The sequence below is a fragment of the Sander lucioperca genome, chromosome 2 (genome assembly GCF_008315115.2).
Source record: "Sander lucioperca isolate FBNREF2018 chromosome 2, SLUC_FBN_1.2, whole genome shotgun sequence".
Lineage (NCBI taxonomy): Eukaryota > Metazoa > Chordata > Actinopteri > Perciformes > Percidae > Sander > Sander lucioperca.
The window spans coordinates 3,976,946-3,997,659 of record NC_050174.1 but is presented as its reverse complement, the minus strand read 5'-3'; the positions used below and the strand labels follow the sequence as shown (position 1 = coordinate 3,997,659).

The following is a 20,714-nucleotide window of genomic DNA, read 5'->3' as shown; positions in this document are numbered from 1 at the left end:
TTTTTTTTATTTGATTAAATTACCTAATTTATGTTAATACAGTATTTTCTGTATGTTAAATTTTGATTTACAGCCCATGTTTCCATTACTGTATACATATTTGTGAAAACCTGAAGGGGTGGGGTGTCAAAAGTATTATCCAAGTAAAGGCACATAATGAAATCCCTTTGTGTGTGTGTGTGTTTTTTATTTTATTTTATTTTTCCGACTACACCAACCAATGAACATTCAGTGTTTAATGTCTGATTGGCCTCAGGTGCAGTTATGACCTCTTTCACAGCAGACACTTTGACTTGTCATAGTAGGAAAAGCACAGCTGAAATTGATAACCTTAACGATGGCTCAATTCCATTAAGTGTCCCAGTAAGCTATTTCAGTGAGTCAGCATGCACAATACCAGGGCCTCTCCTAAGTGGATTGCAGCCATCATTAATGGTTTTGAATACACCTGTGCTTTTCCTACTATGACATGTTAACATGTATGCCGTGAAAAAGGATACACAAAAGAACAAATTAAGAATTCACACATAATGAAATGTAAATATATAGTAATTGTCCATGTAGAGGCTAACAATGTTTTAACTTCAGTTTTTCAGGCTAGGCTGACTGAACCTGAGTTCATGTTGACAAAACAAGTGAAACAACACCTTGCATACGGTACGTTGTTTGGAGTTTTACATGAAGACACATTTTGTTTAACTTTTTATTCATTTGCTCAAATTAGTAGTAGTGACAATTGTTGGTCCCAAGCCACAAGTTACAGTCCAGGGCGTTGTGGTTACATTACATTATTTAGACCAACACGACAACCAGGTGGCACAACATTTCTATTCAGTCAGTTACTCCGCCTTTCTCTTTGTCTTTCCCTTTCTGCCGCAGCACCTCTGGAAGCAGAATGTGCAGGTCTTGATGAAGAGAAGTAAGATGAACAGAACGACGGCGAGGAGGAAGGCCAGGACATCCAGGCTGTGATACTGGTACCAGGTGAGCTCATGGGCCTGAACCCGCAGGTGCTTGGCCCCTTTGTTTCTCATGGTGTACTCGATCCAGAATACTGCCTCATCTCGAGCACTCATTGGTCTGTCGTGGTGGATACTGGACAGCTGCATTACATTGTCCTTGTACCTATGAATGTGGACATACAGGGGTGAACATGTAGTCTGGCTATAACCAGACCAAGCTCAATCTTTTAAGATTGAACATTGTGCTGTGTTCCAGGCAACCCGTAACTCGTGTTTTCACAACCTTCTACCCGTGAAAGTGCCCTGGAATGGCAGTCAAACACGTAACTTACTACTCGTGAACTAGTACCAGATCGTTGTACTCCCAGTTACAGTTTTTGACATCACACACATAAACAACAATGGCGACCCCTGTTGATGCTGTACAGAAATAGAAATAAATATACATAAATATAGGCAACGTAAAGTAATTCTACACATTGTAAAACAATACACATACGAGTGTGTACTACTACAGGTTATGTTTATTAAATGAAGCCCAAAATATGTCGCCGACTAGAAATTGCTAGTATCAGCTAGCGCTTGCTTACGTCAACGTTAGGTAGATAAATAGGTAAATCGCCTTTATGTAATTCCCTCCGCTGAACATCTATATCTTTCATAAAGACACCCATCAGGGAATGTTAACAGGGTTGTCAGTCTCTAAATGTTTTAACTTTTCTGAGCGCACCTCTCTCTCTCTCTCTCTCTCTCTCTCTCTGTAGTATTAATTGGGCTGACATACTGCATTAGACCATGGCTCTTTTATGGCATGTCGTCAATCTTGCTATGTATTATTAATGTGAGCTCTCCAAAATGGTAAGAAAATTGATTTTCACCCATCTGTCCATCTATTTCCTGCTGTTTATCATGGTGTAGGGTCGCTACCCCGAGGTCTCCATGGTGCACAACCTCCAGGTTGCAGGAGGCATCCTGATTAGATGTTCCAAACCACCTCAACTGGCTTCTTTTGACACAGCAGCTCCAGTGTGAGCTCTATATCTCAAAGGGTGAACCCAGCCACCCTGGGGAGGAAACTAATTTTGGCTGCTTGTACCTATCTCACCATCTAAAGCACATAACCAAAGGTGAGGGTTGGAATGTAAAATCAACTGGTAAATTGAAAGCTCAGCTCTCTTGACGCCTCTCACTTGTGAACAAGAACCCAAGACACTTGAACTCCTTCACTTGGGGCAATAACTCATTTCCAAGGGGAGCAATCCACTGTTTTCTGCCCTCAGACTTGGAGGTGCTGACTCTCTCTCACTCCTGACCGCTTTACACTCGGCTGCAAACTGCCCCAGTGTGCGCTATAGGTCACGGTCTGGTGGAGCCAACAGAACCATATCATCTGCAAAGAGCAGAGAAGCAATTCTGAGGCCCCCAAACCGGACACTCTCCTCCCCCCGGCTGTGCCCTAAGATCCTATCCATACAGATCAAGAACAGAATCAGTGACGAAAGACAACCCTGGCTGACGCCAACATCACTGAAATTGTTTTTGACTCCCAACTGAGAATACAGACACAGCTTTAACTCCCAGGGGCACACAAACCCCTCCACTACGATAAGCTGACGATTCTTGAAGGGGAAATCATTTTTTAATACCCTAAAACAGACCAAATGCACATAAGTAAAATAACTTACGATTTCTCACTGATGACAGCATTGATTGCATCTCTAAGGTCCTCAGTCTTCATGAAGTTGAAGTCCACTATAATTCCAGCTCCCTTAGCCTTAATATGGACCATGTTGTCTGGCTGGTCAGCAAACATGGGGATGCCCACCATGGGAACACCGTGGTAGATGGCCTCGTAAATCCCATTTGTGCCACCATGGGTGATGAAAGCTCTGGTCTTGGGGTGACCTGTTAGTTTACCAAACAACATGAAACTTACATTATCATAATTTCTCCAAATAAAGCAAGCTGTTCATCTGCACATCTTTTACTACAGTATGATGTGACAATTATAAATGTAATGAAACTGAATATTGGCAAAGGGTTGTGTGTGGAAGCAGGCTAGTTCAGATCACCCAGAGTTTTTAGAAAACTACAGAAAGTGACAACACAAGCCCCTACCTCAAGGATTTGTGCTGAAGTGCCATGAATGTCAAACTCATGGTGGCGCTAGAGGAAAGGTCATTAGAATACTTTGTCTGGAAACCATGGATATGAAATACGAGCTTGTAATCGGTGTTAATATTGTGTAATGGTTGAAGTGCATCTTTTAGCTAAAAACAAACTTCATCAAATATTCTAACTGTTTTCTCTTCTACTCTCTGTCATTTAAGGATTGTGTACTGTCACACACAAAACTAATTATTGTGGTGGATACCCTATACCTTAAAAAGTCAAAGTAATGACGTTTACTGTTGAAGGATTTTATGAAAGCTAAACTTGCCCAGTAGGTCATTCTGAGGGATCCAGTCATATATTCTGGTGTTGGCACCCAGAGTTGCTGGTTTTTCTCCACTGTATCTCCACAGCACCTATAAACAGCAAAAATACTTTTAGACTTAGAAATGCAGTTTTACTTGTATGTCATAATTAGGGTTGCAAAATCCTGGGAATTTTCAAAGTTGGAAACTTTCCATGGGAATTAACGGGAATATATGGGAATTAACGGGAATAAACGAGAATTAATGGGAATAAACTGGATATTTTTAATATTGCTTGTTATAATACTGTTAGTATATAACAGGGAAGTTAAATGTTGTTGAAAAAAAACATCTTGCAGCATAATCTTGGTTAAAACAACCAGATTTAATGCAACTTCAGTTGAATGTCCTCCCTATATTCGTCAATGACATGCACGCGTGCAGTAATTAGCATAGGCTACTACATACTTGCCTACATTTAGTTTTTAAAATACAGGAGTTTCTTTTTTTGGGGGGGGGGAGGGGGTGTAATGCATAACCCATTGCTATTAACCTATGTGTGTTCATTTTATAGCCCACTTTTTCTTGATAGGCTGGAAACAATAGACAGCGCTGCTGGTTAGCTTAGCAAGCATACACAGTAACCATAACCATAGTAAATCAAAGGCAGCATGCTAGCTACCTTTATATGTTAAGCTAAAGGTCAATGGTTTGGGCTACTACTTAGCCTACTGCAGGGCTATTGAGGCCACACCCACTGCACTATTAAAGTTCTACTGACAAATAACTCAACATTTGTAGTCACTGTATATGCCTGTCTGCTTATTACAGAACAAAATGTTTATATAAGATGGAGTTTGTATGAATTACCCAACATTTCCAGTTAATTCTTGTAAATTCCTATTAATTCCCATAATTTCCATTAATTCCCATGAAAGTTTCTAAATTCCCCAGCTTAACTTTCCATGGAAAGTTTCCAGAAATTTACCAGGAAATTTCCGCCCCTTTGCAATCCTAGTCATAATATACTGTATAGCACCTCTGTGTTGTTCCAATGAAAGTAGCTAGCGCTAGCTCCAAAAGACGCTAAGTCAGCAGATGACGTCACACATAACTAGAAATAAACAATAAATACAAAAACATATGTACAATATGACTGTTTAAACAATAAGAGAAAAAAGGCTGAATGGTTGAGTGATGTGGAAAAGATCAGGATATACAGTATAGTTTGTGCAATGGTATATTGTCCAGTATGTACGATAATCGTCGGGGGGGCGACTGCAGATGGGAAGAAATAGTTTTTGTGACATGAGGTTTTGGTCCTGGTGGACCGCAGGCTCCTGCCAGAATGGAGTGTTTCAAAAAGTTTGTGTTCAGGGTGGGAGGGATCGGCTACAATCTTTCCTGCCCGCTACAGAGTCCTGAAAACCCTGACTGTCTGAATAAGTCGCTAAATTTGTTGCTCGTTGCTTTTTAGATATAAAGCTTAGATTGTCTGAAAAGTTGCTTAATCTAGCAAGAAAATCACCAACACTGCTAAAATAAAGGAACATTAGCTGTATTATATAAAAAATAAAACTTTAGTAGTTTTTATTTGGAAAATGGTTGATCTTTGATGGCTAGGTCTTCTATAAATGTGATTTGTCTCTTATTTTTGAAAATCCCAACTTCGTCCCTCCAATCAAATCTTAAACTGTATATGTTGTTTACACTTCTGATTGTTTCTCCTTGCATTACATCCTGTCCCCTGTTCAATCAGAAGAAATGCCATGTTGTCATAACTTTATCACCATTTATTACCATTGACTGCAAATCATGTGTTGCTGCTGATCTCTTACCTTATTATAAGCTATCATAACTTTCAACCCTGCAGTAAGGTGTTGGTTTCATCGAATGCCAACATGTTATGAAAATCAAATTTAGACTTAAAGCTTACTTCAAATTGGGTAATTCTTCACAGGTAACTTTTTGTTGCCTTTTATTTTGTTAGTTGACTGCCTGTTAACCTGTTATCACCTGCAGTTTCAAGCAACGGCCTTTAAAAATAATGGTTGTGTGACATGTGACAACAATGCAACACTGCCGTTAAAATTGTATTTAGGGTTCATTCCAGGTCATTCCAGTTGGCACATAGAGATTGTGCTCTTACCTTTTGTGGGATCTGAGCGAGGGCTGAGGCTATCATGTTTCCCTTCTCTGTGGTGATGTTCTTGATGAATGATCCCAAAGTAAAGACCACAATGCCAGCGTCTCCAGAAGTCTGCACAAACTCCTCCATATCCTGCAATAGGAGTGACATTATCTCAATGCAAACCAACCAGCATTTTCTTTTCTTTCCTCAGCATTTTAATTGCTTATTTTCTTTATTGTTTAGGTCAGGACTACTGTGAAGGTGGTGTAGTGAAATACTAACAGTCCTGTGATAGTGGAGACAGCCCTACCTCTGGTAAAGGTTTAGCAGGTCTGCAGTGGATCCCGCCAACATATTTGAAGTTAGGGAGTAAAGGACGAGGGAATTCAAAATCCCAGTAGGTTCGTATTAACCAGATGTCTGCTCTACCCATCATCTCACAGGCACTGGTGGGTGTTCCTGTCTCAATACAAAATTATAAATATTTATTATCTTATTTTCATTCTTAAAAATATGAAATTGTTGACTAGTGATTTGATATAAAAGCATTGCAATGAATCAAAAGCAATGAAATCATCATTGGACTCTATGTGTTGGTATCCTGTAGCTGGGTTGCTCACCTTTGACCTCAGAGTAATATTTATCTACTTCTTTCCAAATAACATCATCAATCACGATGTCCTGCAGTGCGTAGAAGAGAAAGTTCCACACTCTCTCTGAGAAGTCCATTTTGTCAGTCAGTTTGCTCATAGCGCCAGGGACAAAGGAAGGTGGAGCGGGTTGCTGACCACAGTGTCTCTCCCAGTTATTGGCTAGGGAAAAGCGCAGGGTGAAGACCAGGGGGATGCCCAAAATATCTGCTAATAAGTCACTGCCAGGGTAGATTGGGTCAGCCAGGAGAAGGTCATATTTTCCCTCCTTCAGCTTCTTCATGATGGTTTCTGATTTTAGCACACCGTCCAAATATTTCAAAGAATACTGCAGGTTGACCTTCATCAGATCCATGTATCTTATGTATAACTGCAAGTAGCTCATTTGATCCATTTCATACATGGAGAAGCGAATGAAGTCATTTAGGATGCCCTCCATGTTCTCTTTTTTGACAGTGACATTGAAGGGTTCGTAGCCAAAGCGAGAAGGCTCACTAGTGTTCATGAACAGCGATGTGCTCGGCACCAGAACCGTCACCTGGTGTCCCCTGTCGATCAGCGTCTCCAGCACAGGCTTCATGTTAATCCAGTGGCTGCCTTCAGTGTACCAGACCAAAATGTTCCCTCCATTTGCTCCCCATATCACGCAAAGTAGCAGCAGGACACAAACAGAGAGACGCTGCCCCAACTTCATGGTGCCTGTTTGTCAAGACAAAAGCATGCTGTGGCCGGATTCATTTTCAAAGGTGCTCTTAAAAAAATAATCATTAACTAATGATGCTGAACTCTGGCTCGTAACTCCCCTTTGTGCCGCATGGAGTATTATGTAACGGACCCACCTAAAGCAAATGATTAAAGGTAAAGGGCAATAGCTGTAAAGTTGAGTCAGTATTTCAAAACATGAATGATCTGTAACCTGTACCACAAGCGCCCAACCAAAAAGTAAAAACAGACTTCAGATCCCCAGGTTCTAGTTGTTAGCAGTGAAGAGATGAAGTGAAATAAAACAGACAGATAACTGTTTCAGCTAAATATGCATTGACACACTCATGTAATCTAAGGAAGTTGCATGTGGGTGCCTGTGCAAGAATTTGAAGGACTATATTTTGACTCAGGAAAGGCTGGTTGAAAGCAACTACCCTTTCTACCTGCGGCCCTTTGCTGCATGTCATTTCCCCTTTCTCTCCCCTTTCATTTCTTCAGCTGTCCTATATAAATAAAGGCCTAAAATGCCCAAAAAATAATCTTAAAAAAAGACAATTTGATGCTAATCTCATATTATATCACTAGAGGGCACACTCAACCTGTGCTGTACTTGGAATCAGGATTTCTTTTCTCAGCACATTTCACTCTGATGATGTGCTTCTTCTGTTTTGTTGGTTAAAGCCGATGTCGATGTAGAGCTACACACGCTGTTAACCAAACGGGCAAATACATCCATATGGAGGAGTGTAATTACACTATATGGAAGGAGAAAGGTGATACCGAAGTTTTATGTTTGTGTTAACTATCCTGCTTACACCATCAGATCAGTGTACATTTTTAAACTTAACTGTGCTAGGTGGACTGGAGACCCGCTTCAGTTGCTGCGAGGGAGTCATGGGAGCACCTGGATGTCAGGTGTTTCAGGTAGGAAAAGACAGGGTGATGGTGATCAGTTAAAAAAAAATCTTCACCTATAGCACCAAACTCCAACTCATTTGTGGAAGTATTGTTTGAAGCCAAAATGAAAACTGGAGATTTATGACCAGAGAAATTTTAAGTAGCACTGAAGTAAAAGTAACATGGATTTATTGAAGACAACATAACTTTGTTAAATTGACAGGCGTGCATGCAATCCAATATACTGCCTCATCCCGAGCACTCATTGGTCTGTCGTGGTGGATACTGGACAGCCACATGGCATTCTCCTTGTACCTTTGAATCAGAATCAGAAAGGGCTTTATTGCCGAGTATGTTTTTTACACATACAAGGAATTTGTCATGGTGTTGTTGGTGCATGTCACACATACTCTAAATATAAGAAGGATAAAAAGAATATAAACAGTATAAACATATACAAACAGTATGTATTAATAAAAATAAAAATAGAATGTAAAATAAAATAAGTTAAACAGTAATAAAAAGGAACGCTACAGCAGAGTACAGTGGCATGTAGAGCCAGAGGTTGGGTGTGGAGAGAGTCAGGGTGGTTTCCGGGCCTTGTTTAGAAGGCTAGTGGCGGAGGGGAAAAAAATGTGGCGTGTGGTTTTGCTCCTGATGGACCTCAGCCTCCTGCCAGAGGGGAGTGGCTCAAAGAGTTTGTGCCTGGTGTGGGAGGGGTCAGCCACAATCTTTGCAGCACGCTTCAGAGTCCTGGTGGCGTATAGGTCCTGGAGGTAGATTGCAGCCAAACGCCTTCTCTGCAGACCGAATGACATGCTGCAGTCTGCCCTTGTCCTTGATAGTGGCAGCAGCGTACCAGATGGTGATGGAGGAAGTGAGGTTGGACTCAATGATGGCTGTGTAGAAGTGCACCATCATTGTCTTTGGCAGGTTGAATTTTTTCAGCTGCCGCAAGGAAGTACATCCTCTGTTGTGCTTTCTTGGTGAGGGAGGTGATGTTCAGTTCCCACTTGAGGTCTTGGGAGATGGTAGTTCCCAGGAAGCGAAAAATTAACAATGTTAATTGTGCAGCCACAGAAGGTGATGGGGGCAGGTGGGGCTGAATTCTTCCTGAAGTCCACAATCATCTCCACTGCCTTTAGAGCGTTGAGCTCTAGGTTGTTTTGATTGCTCCAGGTCACCAGGTGGTCAGCCTCCCACCTGTAGGCGGACTCGTCTCCATCAGAGATGAGTCCGATGAGGGAGGTGTCGTCCGCAAACTTCAGAAGCTTGACAGACTGGTGACTGGAGGTGCAGCTGTTGGTGTACAGGGAGAAGAGCAGAGGGGAAAGAACACAGCCCTGAGGGGATCCGGTGCTGATGGTCTGTGAGTCGGAGACGTGTTCCCCCAGCTTCACATGCTGCTTCCTGTCAGACAGGAAGTCAGTGATTCACCTGCAGGTGGAGTCAGGCACACCTAGCTGGGAGAGCTTCTCCTGAAAAAAACTTTAACTTAGGCAATTTTTTTAAAAACGTTTTGCTTTCCTCCCGCTTCCTCCTTTTTTCAGCACCACTTGGGTAGTTTCGCTTCATTGTTACTCTACTCTGTACACTGTCTGTTACTCTACACACGCACCCTGTCTGTCTGTCACTTTTTTTTCTCCGTATTTTGGCGCATTACAGCCTTGTCACTTTCGCAGATGCGCAGTAAGTGAGATAATGGAATAGTCCAATCATGTAGTGAGGTGGGGGGGGCCCCTCCGGTCTACAAAACTAATGATTTGATGCCATTTTTCGCAAATGGAGTTTTAGAAATATATAATTTGCGAAAAGTAAAAAAAACAAAAAACCTTAAGCATAAGTTAATGGGGCATTTTGGGGGCCCCTAGGTAGCTCGGGGCCCAAGGCAATTGCCGACCTTTGCCTAATGGTAAAGTCCGCCTCTGTATTGAAGGCAGAGCTGAAGTCTACAAACAGGATCCTGGCGTCGGTTCCTGCGGAGTCCAGGTGCCGGAGGATGTAGTGGAGGGCCAAATTGACTGCATCGTCTACAGACCTATTGGCTCTTTAGGCAAACTGCAGGGGGTCCAGTAGGGGATCAGTGATGTATTTGAGGTGAGAAAGCACAAGGCGCTCAAAGGACTTCATAACCACAGAGGTCAGGGCGACGGGTCTGAAGTCATTAAGTCCTGTGGTCCTTGGCTTCTTGGGAACAGGGATGATGGTTGAGGTCTTGAAGCATGCTGGCACGTGGCATGTCTCCAGTGAGGTGTTGAAAATGTCTGTGAACACTGGAGACAGCTGATCAGCGCAGTGCTTCAAGCTGGATTGGGATACAGCATCCGGTCCAGCAGCTTTGCGGGGGTTTTGTCTCCTGAATAGTTTGTTGACGTCTCTCTCATTGATGGAAAAAGTCGTTTCAGAGGTGAGAGGCGGGAGGAGGTGGAGGGGGGACCTTTAATGTGGGCAAAGGGTGGGGGGGCCCAGGCCCCTGCTGAGGGGAGGTGGAGGTGATGCACAGTGGCTGTAGCTGTAGGGAGGTGTTGTGGGGGATGGTTTTAGGACTGTCCTTTTGTTTTTCTAATGGTGCTTTTCCATTACATGGTACCAGCTCGACTCGCCTCGACTCTACTCGCCTTTTTTGGTTTTCCATTACGAAAAAAAGTACCTGGTACCTGCTAACAGGTACTTTTTTTAGTACCTCCTCAGTCGAGGTTCCAAGCGAGCTGAGGCGAGCCGAAAAGGTGACGTGAAAGCGACAGATGGGGGTGTCCTGAACAAACCCGCTATTTTTAAACAGTTTAGCCAGCTGTTTTTTTTGCTGCCTCCAACTTAATTTCAAACTAAATGTGTCTTCTGGCAACACACACCTTCGACGTTCTGTGTGTGTGTCGCGTTAGGTCACAGTAGTTTACTGCGGCGCTGCTTGTTTACAGTTCTGCGGAGGCTCCGGCAGAGCTTTCGCCGTAGCCTAACTACACACACACATGGTCGGCTCCACGCACATACCAGCGCACAAGTATAAACATCAGGCCACTTTTACATAGGCTACACAGGCTACGGCGAAAGCTCTGCGTGGAGCCTCCACAGAACTGTAAAACAAACTCAAGTGGCCTGATGTTTATACTTGTGCGCTGGTGTGTGCATCGATACGGCATAACGACCAGCCACGCTGAGGCGGTACTAAAATCTGCAATGGAAAACGGACGCACAGTGTGTCGAGGCGAGTAGAGTCGAGGCGAGTCGAGCAGGTACCATGTAATGGAAAAACGCCAAAAGCGACAGTAGAACTTATTCAGGTCGTTGGCTAGGCGTCGGTCGTTGAAGGAGGAGTGGGGGGCTTTGGGCTTGTAGCTGGTGATCTGTTTGAGCCCTCTCCAGACAGACACAGAGTCGTTAGTTGAGAACTGGTACTGGAGTTTCTCTGAGTACAGTAGTTTAACTGCTCTCACTGCCTTCCTAAACTTGTACTTCGCCTCTTTAAGTCTGTCTTTGTCCCCACTCCTGAATGCCTCTTGTTTGTCTAGCCTTAGCCTTCTGAGTTTGGCTGTGAACCAGGGTTTGTCGTTGTTGTAACTCACCCTGGTGCGTGATGGAACACAAACAGAGTTTAAGTTTCAGCCTGTACGCGGGGATCAGGTGGACCATGACGTGGTCAGAGAGTCCCAGTGCAGCACGGGGGATGGCGTGATAAGCATCCCTGACTGTGGTGTAACAGTGATCCAGAATGTTCTCCTCTGGTCGGGCATTTAATATGCTGTCTGTATTTAGGGGGTTCATGAGTGAAGTTTCCTTTATTAAAGTCACCAAGGACAATAACTAAGAAGTCCAGGTTGGTCCGCTCCACGCACAGTATCTGGTCGGCAAGCATGCAGTTTATGATGAAATATTCCAGGTCAAGAGAACAGTGCTGCTGGGTCACTGTCACATCGTTGCACCATCCGCTGTTGATGTAGAAACAGATTCCTCCACCTTTAGTTTTGCCAGAGAGATCCGTGTCTCTGTCCGCTCTGAAGAGCTGGAAGCCTGCCAGCTGCAGCGCAGAGTCCGGTATTAATCCACAAAGCCACGTCTCCGTGAAGCACAAAACAGCAGATGAAGAAAAGTCCTTTCTCACCAACAGCAGTTGTAATTCCTCCAGTTTGTTGGGTTGCGTTAGAGAGGAATATTCCCGGTAACGGTGTACATAATTCTCGCTGGCGGAGATGCACAAGCGCACCGACCCGTTTCCTTCTCCTCCGGCGCCTCGCTGCGTGAGCAAAGGTGAGCACACCTTTGACCAGAATGTCCAAAATTTCCAGTGAAGGGAGGAGAAAAGTGACAATACAAGTGAAAATGTGCTATGTATGTTTTAATTTTATACTGTAGTTTTTTTGCCTTACCAATAATGGGGATAAGAAAGGTGGATTTTCTTAGTTTCATGTATTTTAAAACTTTAAAGACATGAAGACATGCCAATATATGAGAGGAAACGGCCATCCAGTACATAAGGCCATGCCTCCTTTAAGGCTTGACGTCAATCTTGCTGTATTATTAATGTGAGCTCTCCAAAAATATGTTTTCAATACCTTTTTTATTACCCTAAAACAGACCATGTGCAGATAAGTAAAACGACTTAGGATTTCTCATTGATGACAGCATTAACTGCATATCTAAGATCCTCAGTCTTCATGAAGTTGAAGGCTACAGTAACTGCAGCTCCCTTAGCCTTAATATGGACCATGTTGTCTGGCTGGTCAGCGCACATGGGGATAGAGTTTAGATTCTCGGCCGTTATTTTCCGCCACATTCTCAGGCCGGGCCAGGCCCGGGCCTGACCCTTGATCAAGCAATTTTTTTTTTTTTTTTTTTTTTTTTTATCCATTACCTTATTATCCTATTTGGGTGGGGAGATAGCTATGCCATAATCAGAAATAGTATAAATATATATATATATATATATATATATATATATATATATATATATATATATATATATATATATATATATATATATATATATATATATATATAGGCTATATAAAAGTAACAAATGTGTACAAAAGTTAGGCTGCAGTTACAAAATGCAGCACGTGTCATGCGCGGAATCTCCTCCTCTCGCACGCATCACCGGGAGCTTGAAGATGTAAAGAAAAAAAGAAAAACAGGAGAATTAACTTTGAGCAAGTGTGGAGGAAAGTCTGAGGTATGGAAGCACTTTAAACAAGTCGTGGGCAGTGACAACAATATGTTGTTCGTCATTGTTTCTTTTTTTTTTTACGTTTCTTCATTCGGATCCACTTGCGATCCGTTCCACTCTAAACAAACAGCGCAGTTTACAGGCTTCGTCCTTGTTGTATTATTCTAAACAGATTTCTGCAGTTCAAACAACTCTGAATTGTAGTTGAGAACGTCAGTTATAACGGCCCACGTATTCAAAAATTGTCGGGTTTAAATCGGGCTCGGGCTCATAATTACAGTTAATGTGTCGGGCCGGGCCGGGCTCGGACGCAACGTGCTTGGGCTCGGGCAGGTTCGGGCTTGATTTTTTGGGCCGATCTAAGCTCTACATGGGGATGCCCACCATGGGAACACCGTGGTAGATGGCCTCATAAATCCCATTTGTGCCACCATGGGTGATGAAAGCTCTGGTTTTGGGGTGACCAGATAGTTTACCAAAAATCATGAAACATACATTATTTTATCCAATCAAAACATATTTTCACTTCTGTATGATGTGACTACTATACATCTATATACTGAACATTGGCAAAGGCTTGTGAGTGAATTTTTGGAAAAACATATTTTTGACTTTGTGTCAGGGTACAATGTCGGACTCAAATGCACGACTCGGAAAGAATCAACAATACAAAATCGGCAGGCAGTAGACATGGTCAGGAGTACAAACAAAAGGTCTGGTACACTGGGAAATAACGCTGGAGAGTGAGACACAAGAGGTACTACAACAATCTGGCTGGAACAAGTGAAACAAGGGGGTATAAATACACGGGGGATGGGAAGGACAACTACACACAGTTGAATCACATTAGGGCGGGACAGGTAATCACAAACGGCGGGAAACAAACAAAGACGGGAAGACAAGTGACCAGGGGCCTGTTTCACAAAACCAAGATAAGGGATTAAGCCGGGATTTATCAGTTATCCTGGATGATTTAAGCCTTGACTCGGTTTCACGAAAGTGGAGGCACATAAATCACCATGGAGATTTATTCTGTACAGCTAGCCTGCTCCCGACCAGGCTAACAGCCAGGATTTATTTAATCCTGGAGCCTTTTCTGATCACCCAGCAGTGGTGTTACCCTATTGTTATCAGCCTGGATTAAAATACAACAGGTGCATATTGCTGTTCATTTAAGTACTGTTATTATTTAAAGTTGTGACCATAATTGTTTTTAATAATTATTCATGTGACAGTCATTGTTACTGTTATATTTCTGTATGCAGACTGCTGTTCATATCGTTGTTAGAAGTTTGATGAATATATTACTGCAGTTGTTGAGATAATTAGAAAAGGCTGATAACATTTCAAATGTGTTTTAAATGAAGTCTGTTACTAAGGGCAACACATACAATGCTGTACATTTCTATAGTTGACTAATGTACCTTGAATTATTTTAGTTGATACATTTTTTTTAATTCTTTAACAATAAGGATCATGTTTGTTCCACTTCCATGTGCATGGTATTTGGCATTCTTAGCACACAAATTGTGTTGTCCAGTAAACTGGGACTATAATTTGGGAGGATTGTACAATTTAAAGAACATATCCTAATTGTACAATCCTCCCAAATTATAGTCTTAGTTCACTGGACCAGTAACTATCTAGTGATGTAGGCTACTGTACATTCATGTAACAACAGTGGAGAGGACACCCCAATGGTTTTTGACCTTATGTTTTGCTGGGGGGGGGGAAATAACTGATGAATATACTCTGTTCCATTCATGTTTACAGTGTGCATGGGATTATCACTTAATTATCTTTATAGTTTCTAGATTTTAGAGTCCAATTTCTTCAGTGTCTTTATTTTCTATGTCCACAAGGGAGCAAGGCATATAATATGTAGAGAAGGAAACTCGTCCTCTATTAAAAAAATAAAAAAAACGCGAGAAAAAGCGTGGCAGATAATAGCGGACCGACTGAATGATAGTCTAAAAATATACATTTATGAACTACTGCTCTTAACTGAAACCATTCACTGAGTCACTGTCATCTGCAAAAATGAACAGTTGTACACTTTGCATTAAAAGCAAGCAGTAGAAGTTAATATGACTTAGGAAATTTATATTTTAGCCCATGAGAGAGAGGGAGAAACAGAGCGAAAGATATTTATGCATCATATTCTAGTGTTGTAGAAAATTGATCTTCGTGGTAAATTTCCTGAGTAACATTATCTTCTGCTTACTTTTAAGGCAAAGAGTACAACTGTTAATTTGTGCAAATGATTAGTAGCCTAATCCTTGAATGGTATGATTATGACGGTTTCAATTCAGAGCAGTGGTCAGTTAATGACTCTTCGGTCCTCTGGCCAGAACTTGCTTGTAGTCCCTAAGACTCGTTATAAGACCCGAGGGGACCTCTCTTTTCAGTCTGTTGCTCCCAGACTGTGGAACGCCCTGCCCCTGTCCATGCGTCTGGCAGACTCTGTTGTCTCTTTTAAAAAGGATCTGAAAACATGTTTATTTAGGAAAGCCTTTGGTTGATGGGTTTTCACTAGTGTCATTTTAATTTTACATATGTATATACATTTTATATTGTTTGTTTTACCTATTCTTTTGTACAGCACTTTGTGATTTTATCTGTGAAAAGCGCTTTATAAATAAATTTTACTTACTTACTTACTTAATGTATATATTTAGGTTACTTACGCATTCAGTCGGTCCGTGATCGTCTGCTACGCTTTCTCTCGTTGTTTCATTACAGCACCGTGTTTCTTTTCTTTTTATACAAATAATGTGTTTCACGTGATCATACTTCCACAAGAAGCTGCTGCTCACTCTGTATAAAGTATGTACAATGCGTATTCTCCATTTTGGCATTAGTAAATCTGTGATCGACCTCGCGGTCTTTTGAGGAAAGCCGTGGACGGGCATCTATCTGAATTACTTCATCCTGGCTCGACCTAGTCGCTCCTCCTCAGCCTGGCTTGGCCTTCGTGAAACGCAGCAAGCCAGGATGCACAGATTAGACTAGGTCAAGCCTGGCTTTATCAGTTATCCTGGATTTATATATTCTGCTTTTGTGAAACAGGCCCCAGGAATGCAAACGAACAGAGAATATCAAAATAAATCCGGAAGTCCATGAAAAAAACCGAAAACAAAATAAGAGCGGGAGCTGCATGTGACACTTTGTTAAGTTGGAATCGTTTATTTAGAAAGATTTGGTAAGTTGATTTTTCTTTTAGTATATTAACTTCAAAAACACAATTCTACAAAGATAAATGCTGTACATAATGTATTGATTAGTAAGTAGTATGGAATTGTGGCACAGCTTTATTGTGTGGACCGGCTTGCATAGTTAACTTTTCACTGGATAAATACCAGTTTACAATTATGCATATTATGAATGGTCGGAAAATCCATTGTCTCTGAATTGACTTTACCGAAACATTCTTACTGTGTTTTCTCACCTACTGTATGTCCCTTTAAGATTTTGTACTGGCAAACGAAATGATGAAAAGAAATGTGGGGGCCACCCTCTTTTCTTTAAGGAGCTGGAAAATCAAACTTTTCCCAAACCCCTTGGGGACGAGGGCCACAACATCATGGCCACCAACAAAACTCAGCAAAGATTGTTCTTGCTTGGGCTTTAACTTCTGGATATTCAGCAGCGTTGCCACAACGGACCAATGGCTTCGCTCGCATCTTTCTCCGCCGCCATTACGGAACTACAACTCAAACTCGTCATCGTTCTCAGCCATTCCCTCTGTTCGCTGATTGGACCGTCAAAGATTTGGTCGGAGAAAACCCAAGAATATACCGCAAACCCAGACAGTGTACTGAAGGAAAATTTAAACTGAGCGGAAGTACGTAGGAGGGCGGAGCCAGGCTAGGGGTCATCTATCTCAGTAATAAATCCAGGAGTCTGTGAGTGAGTCAGCCGTTTTTTTTAATCCGGCTGTGGTGACTTGCATGTGCAATGACGTCACACCCAACACACTGCCAGATTTTTGAGCGCTGTTTAGCGTGACATTCAAGGTGACAAAGGCGTCCACAAAATACAGTAGCCTAAATAAATCAAATTAGCCGTCAAAGCTAATGTGCGCTAACTACTGAAGCCGAGTGTAATAAAACAAAAACTAGGAGGCTCCTCAGGCTAATCTGAGCCAGCGTGAACTAAGACAGCTAACACACTTTTATTAACTACCATATTAACAATGGCAGCGCATAACGCTATGGCTTAATTTCTGCTGGGTCTAGCCTTCACAATAAAAGCCCAACTTAAATTCGCCTAGAGCAACTATTATGTAAGAGGAAACTTATTTAAATTAGCTTATACAGGTCTAGCAATCGAACGGGCATGTTTTTAATGGGAACGAGTAGAGATGCACTGATTACAATTTTCTAGGCCGATTCTGATTTTTTATTGAGTTTGACGTGCTGATACTGATTTTAGCCTTTTCCGATTTCATTTTTTCCAACCACTTTACAGCACGCACAAATATTTATTTTCTATCTTTTCTTTAATAGAACATTGTACATTTTGCATTTGACCCAAGCCCCCAGGAACAGCGCCATGTCTTAAAGCAACCATGGGCTTAGCGGCCAACGGTGGAACTGCACCCCTCTGGCCCAGAAAGACTTTTCCCATAGACTTTGCATGGCGAAAGAAACTTGTATATTTCAGCGGATCATTTTTTTTGGGGGACATCAACTTACCAGCCCAAACACTTAAAGGGTCCTTGTTTAAAACGTCACATTTTTAACATTTTTAACTTTCACTAGTAGCCGAATCCAGAGTTATTAAACTAGGCAAACGCTAATGACATCGTCATTAGCGTTTCCCAAACTGCCGGGGCTATCGGCTAGTAGCTAACATCAGCGGTAGCTAGCATGCCTTGATCAGCGACTTCATCTACCAGGGCGCCAACCTTCACAACCAGACCGACCGCACAGGTGAAACCGCTCTTCACCTGGCTGCCCGCTACGCTCGCTCTGATGCTGCCAAACGCCTGCTGGAGGCCAGCGCCGATGCCAACGTCCAGGACAACATGGGCAGGACGCCTCTGCATGCTGATGTGGCAGCTGATTCCCAGGGCGTGTTCCAGGTGGGTTCTCATATGCCAAATTTAATTCCCAATATTAATATTAAGCATGGGTGAACGGTAACACTGTACATAGCTATATGCCTAGATAACGTTACTACAGACATCGTGATTACGTCGCCTTGGTTCTCTCAAAACATCCATTATTTTGATAAGCATTACTAATTAATGCCAAAGTGAAGTGTTATAATGAACATTGTAGTTGACTGTTGCAGGCTAACCTTAGTAGCTAGCGCTAGCTAGTATCTAGCAGGTAGCACGAAATAATGATTACATCTCCTTGGTTGTCTAAATACATCCATCATTTATTTAGATAATCATGTACACGATCAGGAACAATGAAAACACAATGTTTAACGTTAGTGAATATTTTAGACAATGAAACGGCGAGTTCATGAGTTTGCCACGTGTACCATGGATGTATTAACAGGGTTCATACGTTTTGGAAAAACCTGGAAAAGTTATGGAATTTGAAAAATGCAAATTCCAGGCGTAGAAAGGTTTTGGAAACATAAAAAGACCCAGAAAGTTTTGGAAAAGTCATGGAATTTTTTTTTAACACAGCATAATAATATGTGATTAATAAATGTATTTCACGTCGTCTTAACCTCAACGTTCTATTCGGGGCGTGATACTACGAATTCCACTATGAACCACATTAATTGTCATTCATTTTATTGTTAAACCTCTGAGGGTAAACTTTAACACAGATTTTTATTCTTATCGTATAATGTCGACTGACATTTTCAGGAATACATAGTCATGGAAATTTGCCGAAAAGTATTGGTTAAAATGCGTATGAACCCTGATTAAAAGAACAAACTATACTTGTAAGAGACACGAGAGAAAAGCTCATGAACGTGCATGTTGCTACCGGTTGCTCGACAACACAAACAAACTGTTGCTAGTGCAGCATAAAATCGGCATATGTCAGACTGACCGGCCGGTCGCCGGTCATGGCCGATCACGTGAAAATCGGCCAATTCCAGTCACCAGCCGATCAATCGGTGCATCTCTAGGAACGAGTTCATTTCAGTTGGCCCGTAAAGATTGTCCTCTGACCTTTTGTGGGATCTGAGCGAGGGCCGAGGCGATCATGTTTCCCTTCTCTGTGGTGATGTTCTTGAGCATTGATCCCAAAGTGAAGACCACAATGCCTGCGTCTCCAGAAGTCTGCACAAACTCCTCCATATTCTGCAAGAAGAGGAACATTATCTCAATGCAAACCAGCATTTTCTTTTCCCGCATTTAAGCTAATTCTCTTCAATATTTAAGTTAGGAAAACGTGGAGGTGTAATCAGAGAATAATAAGCATGTGAAAGGGGAGACAGCCCTACCTCTGGTAAAGGTTTAGCAGGTCTACAGTGGATCCCACCAAGAAATTTGAAGTTAGGTAGGAAAGGACGAGGGAATTCAAAATCCCAGTAGGATCGCATCAACCAGATGTCTGCTGTACCCATCATCTTGCAGTACCAGTGCAATACTGGTGATTGCACTGGTGGGTGTTCCTATCACAGTGCAAAGTTTCACCAATCTTAATACACTAATACGGTAGCTTATTTTCCCATACCCAATGACGTGCAGTGTTGAATTTGGTGCAATTCGGACATGCAAAACCTTCAATATTAATAAACTGTGAACTAGGCTGTGTGCAGCTGTGGGGGCGGGGCTTCAGGGCTTAGTCAAGCATGTTGCCGCAGCTGGCTACCAACAATTAGTTTATATGCCTATTTGAAAATGTTTACCTGTGATTAGTTCACATCTGTCTAATAAAAGCAGGACAGTTGAGTGTCTGTTATCTAAACTGCTAACATCAGTTGAACAGGTGTAGTGAAGAGAATGTCAGTTGGCACAGTGTTTTTCATCAGATAATGATAATAGATATCAGATAAAATCTTTGACTAAAATGACAATATTAATGGTTTTGGCGAGACTAGATTAACTAAAATATTCACTATAATATAATGATTTGGCGGCCACAGGCAAACAGTGTCTTGCTTTGCATTTCACCCTCTCTCTAACTGGGAATGTTGGTATTGGCAATGGTAGAAGCAGTACTTAAAATGTTTTTTTTTTCTGAAGTAAAACTAATCAACTATATTTACTGCACAGTACATTCGACTGTCATTAGAAAAGGCACGTTTTGAGAGGGCACTGCACTAGTTGCACTTCAAATATCAAAGTGTTGACAAGGGTGATTGGATATAAAAGCATTCCAATTAATCCAATGTGTTCTTGCACTGCGTAGACGAGAAAGTTCCACACTCTCTGTGAGAAGTCCATCTTGTCAGTCAGTTTGCTTATTACGCCAGGGACAAAGGAAGATGGCTGGGGTAGCTGACCACAATGTCTCTCCCAGTTATTGGCTACGGAATAGCGTAGGGTTAAGACAAGAAGGATGCCCAAAATCTCTGCTACTAAGTCACTGCCAGGGTAGATGGGGTCAGCCAGGAGAAGGTCATATTTTCCCTCATTCAGCTTTTTCATGATGGTTTCTGATTTCAGCACGGCGTCCAAATACTTCAAGGAGGATTACCTAATTTATGTTAATACAGTATTTTCTGTATGTTAAATTTTGATATACAGCCCATGTTTCCATGCCTGTATAAATATTTGTGAAAACCTGAAGGGGTGGGGTGTCATCAGTATTATCCAATTAAAGGCACATTATGAAATCCCTTTGTGTGTGTGTGTGTGTGTGTGTGTGT

At 41.9% G+C, this 20,714-nt stretch overlaps 1 protein-coding gene and 1 pseudogene across 1 annotated transcript; both read right to left on the bottom strand.

Annotated features, from left to right (window-relative positions):
• Window positions 1-8: 8 nt before the first annotated feature.
• Window positions 9-6,991, bottom strand: LOC116054326 (UDP-glucuronosyltransferase 2A1-like). Its single transcript, XM_031305842.2, has 6 exons — window positions 6,131-6,991; window positions 5,821-5,969; window positions 5,529-5,660; window positions 3,403-3,490; window positions 2,648-2,867; window positions 9-1,125 (listed from the first exon to the last, which is right to left on the bottom strand). Exons 1-6 carry the CDS (start codon window positions 6,852-6,854, stop codon window positions 840-842), a joined length of 1,599 nt encoding a protein of 532 aa, XP_031161702.2. The 5' UTR covers window positions 6,855-6,991; the 3' UTR covers window positions 9-839.
• Window positions 6,992-7,663: 672 nt separating this feature from the next.
• Window positions 7,664-20,538, bottom strand: LOC116054133 (annotated as a pseudogene).
• Window positions 20,539-20,714: the final 176 nt, after the last annotated feature.

Bases quoted from the DNA above. Each gene is read 5' to 3' on its own strand.
- LOC116054326 (XM_031305842.2), bottom strand. From the start codon at position 6,854: ATGAAGTTGGGGCAGCGTCTCTCTGTTTGTGTCCTGCTGCTACTTTGC. The intron at 5,970-6,130 runs GTGAGCAACCCA...GTATTGAGACAG, and splicing joins ATATTACTCTGAGGTCAAAG to GAACACCCACCAGTGCCTGT. The intron at 1,126-2,647 runs GTAAGTTATTTT...CCACATTCATAG, and splicing joins GCTGTCATCAGTGAGAAATC to GTACAAGGACAATGTAATGC.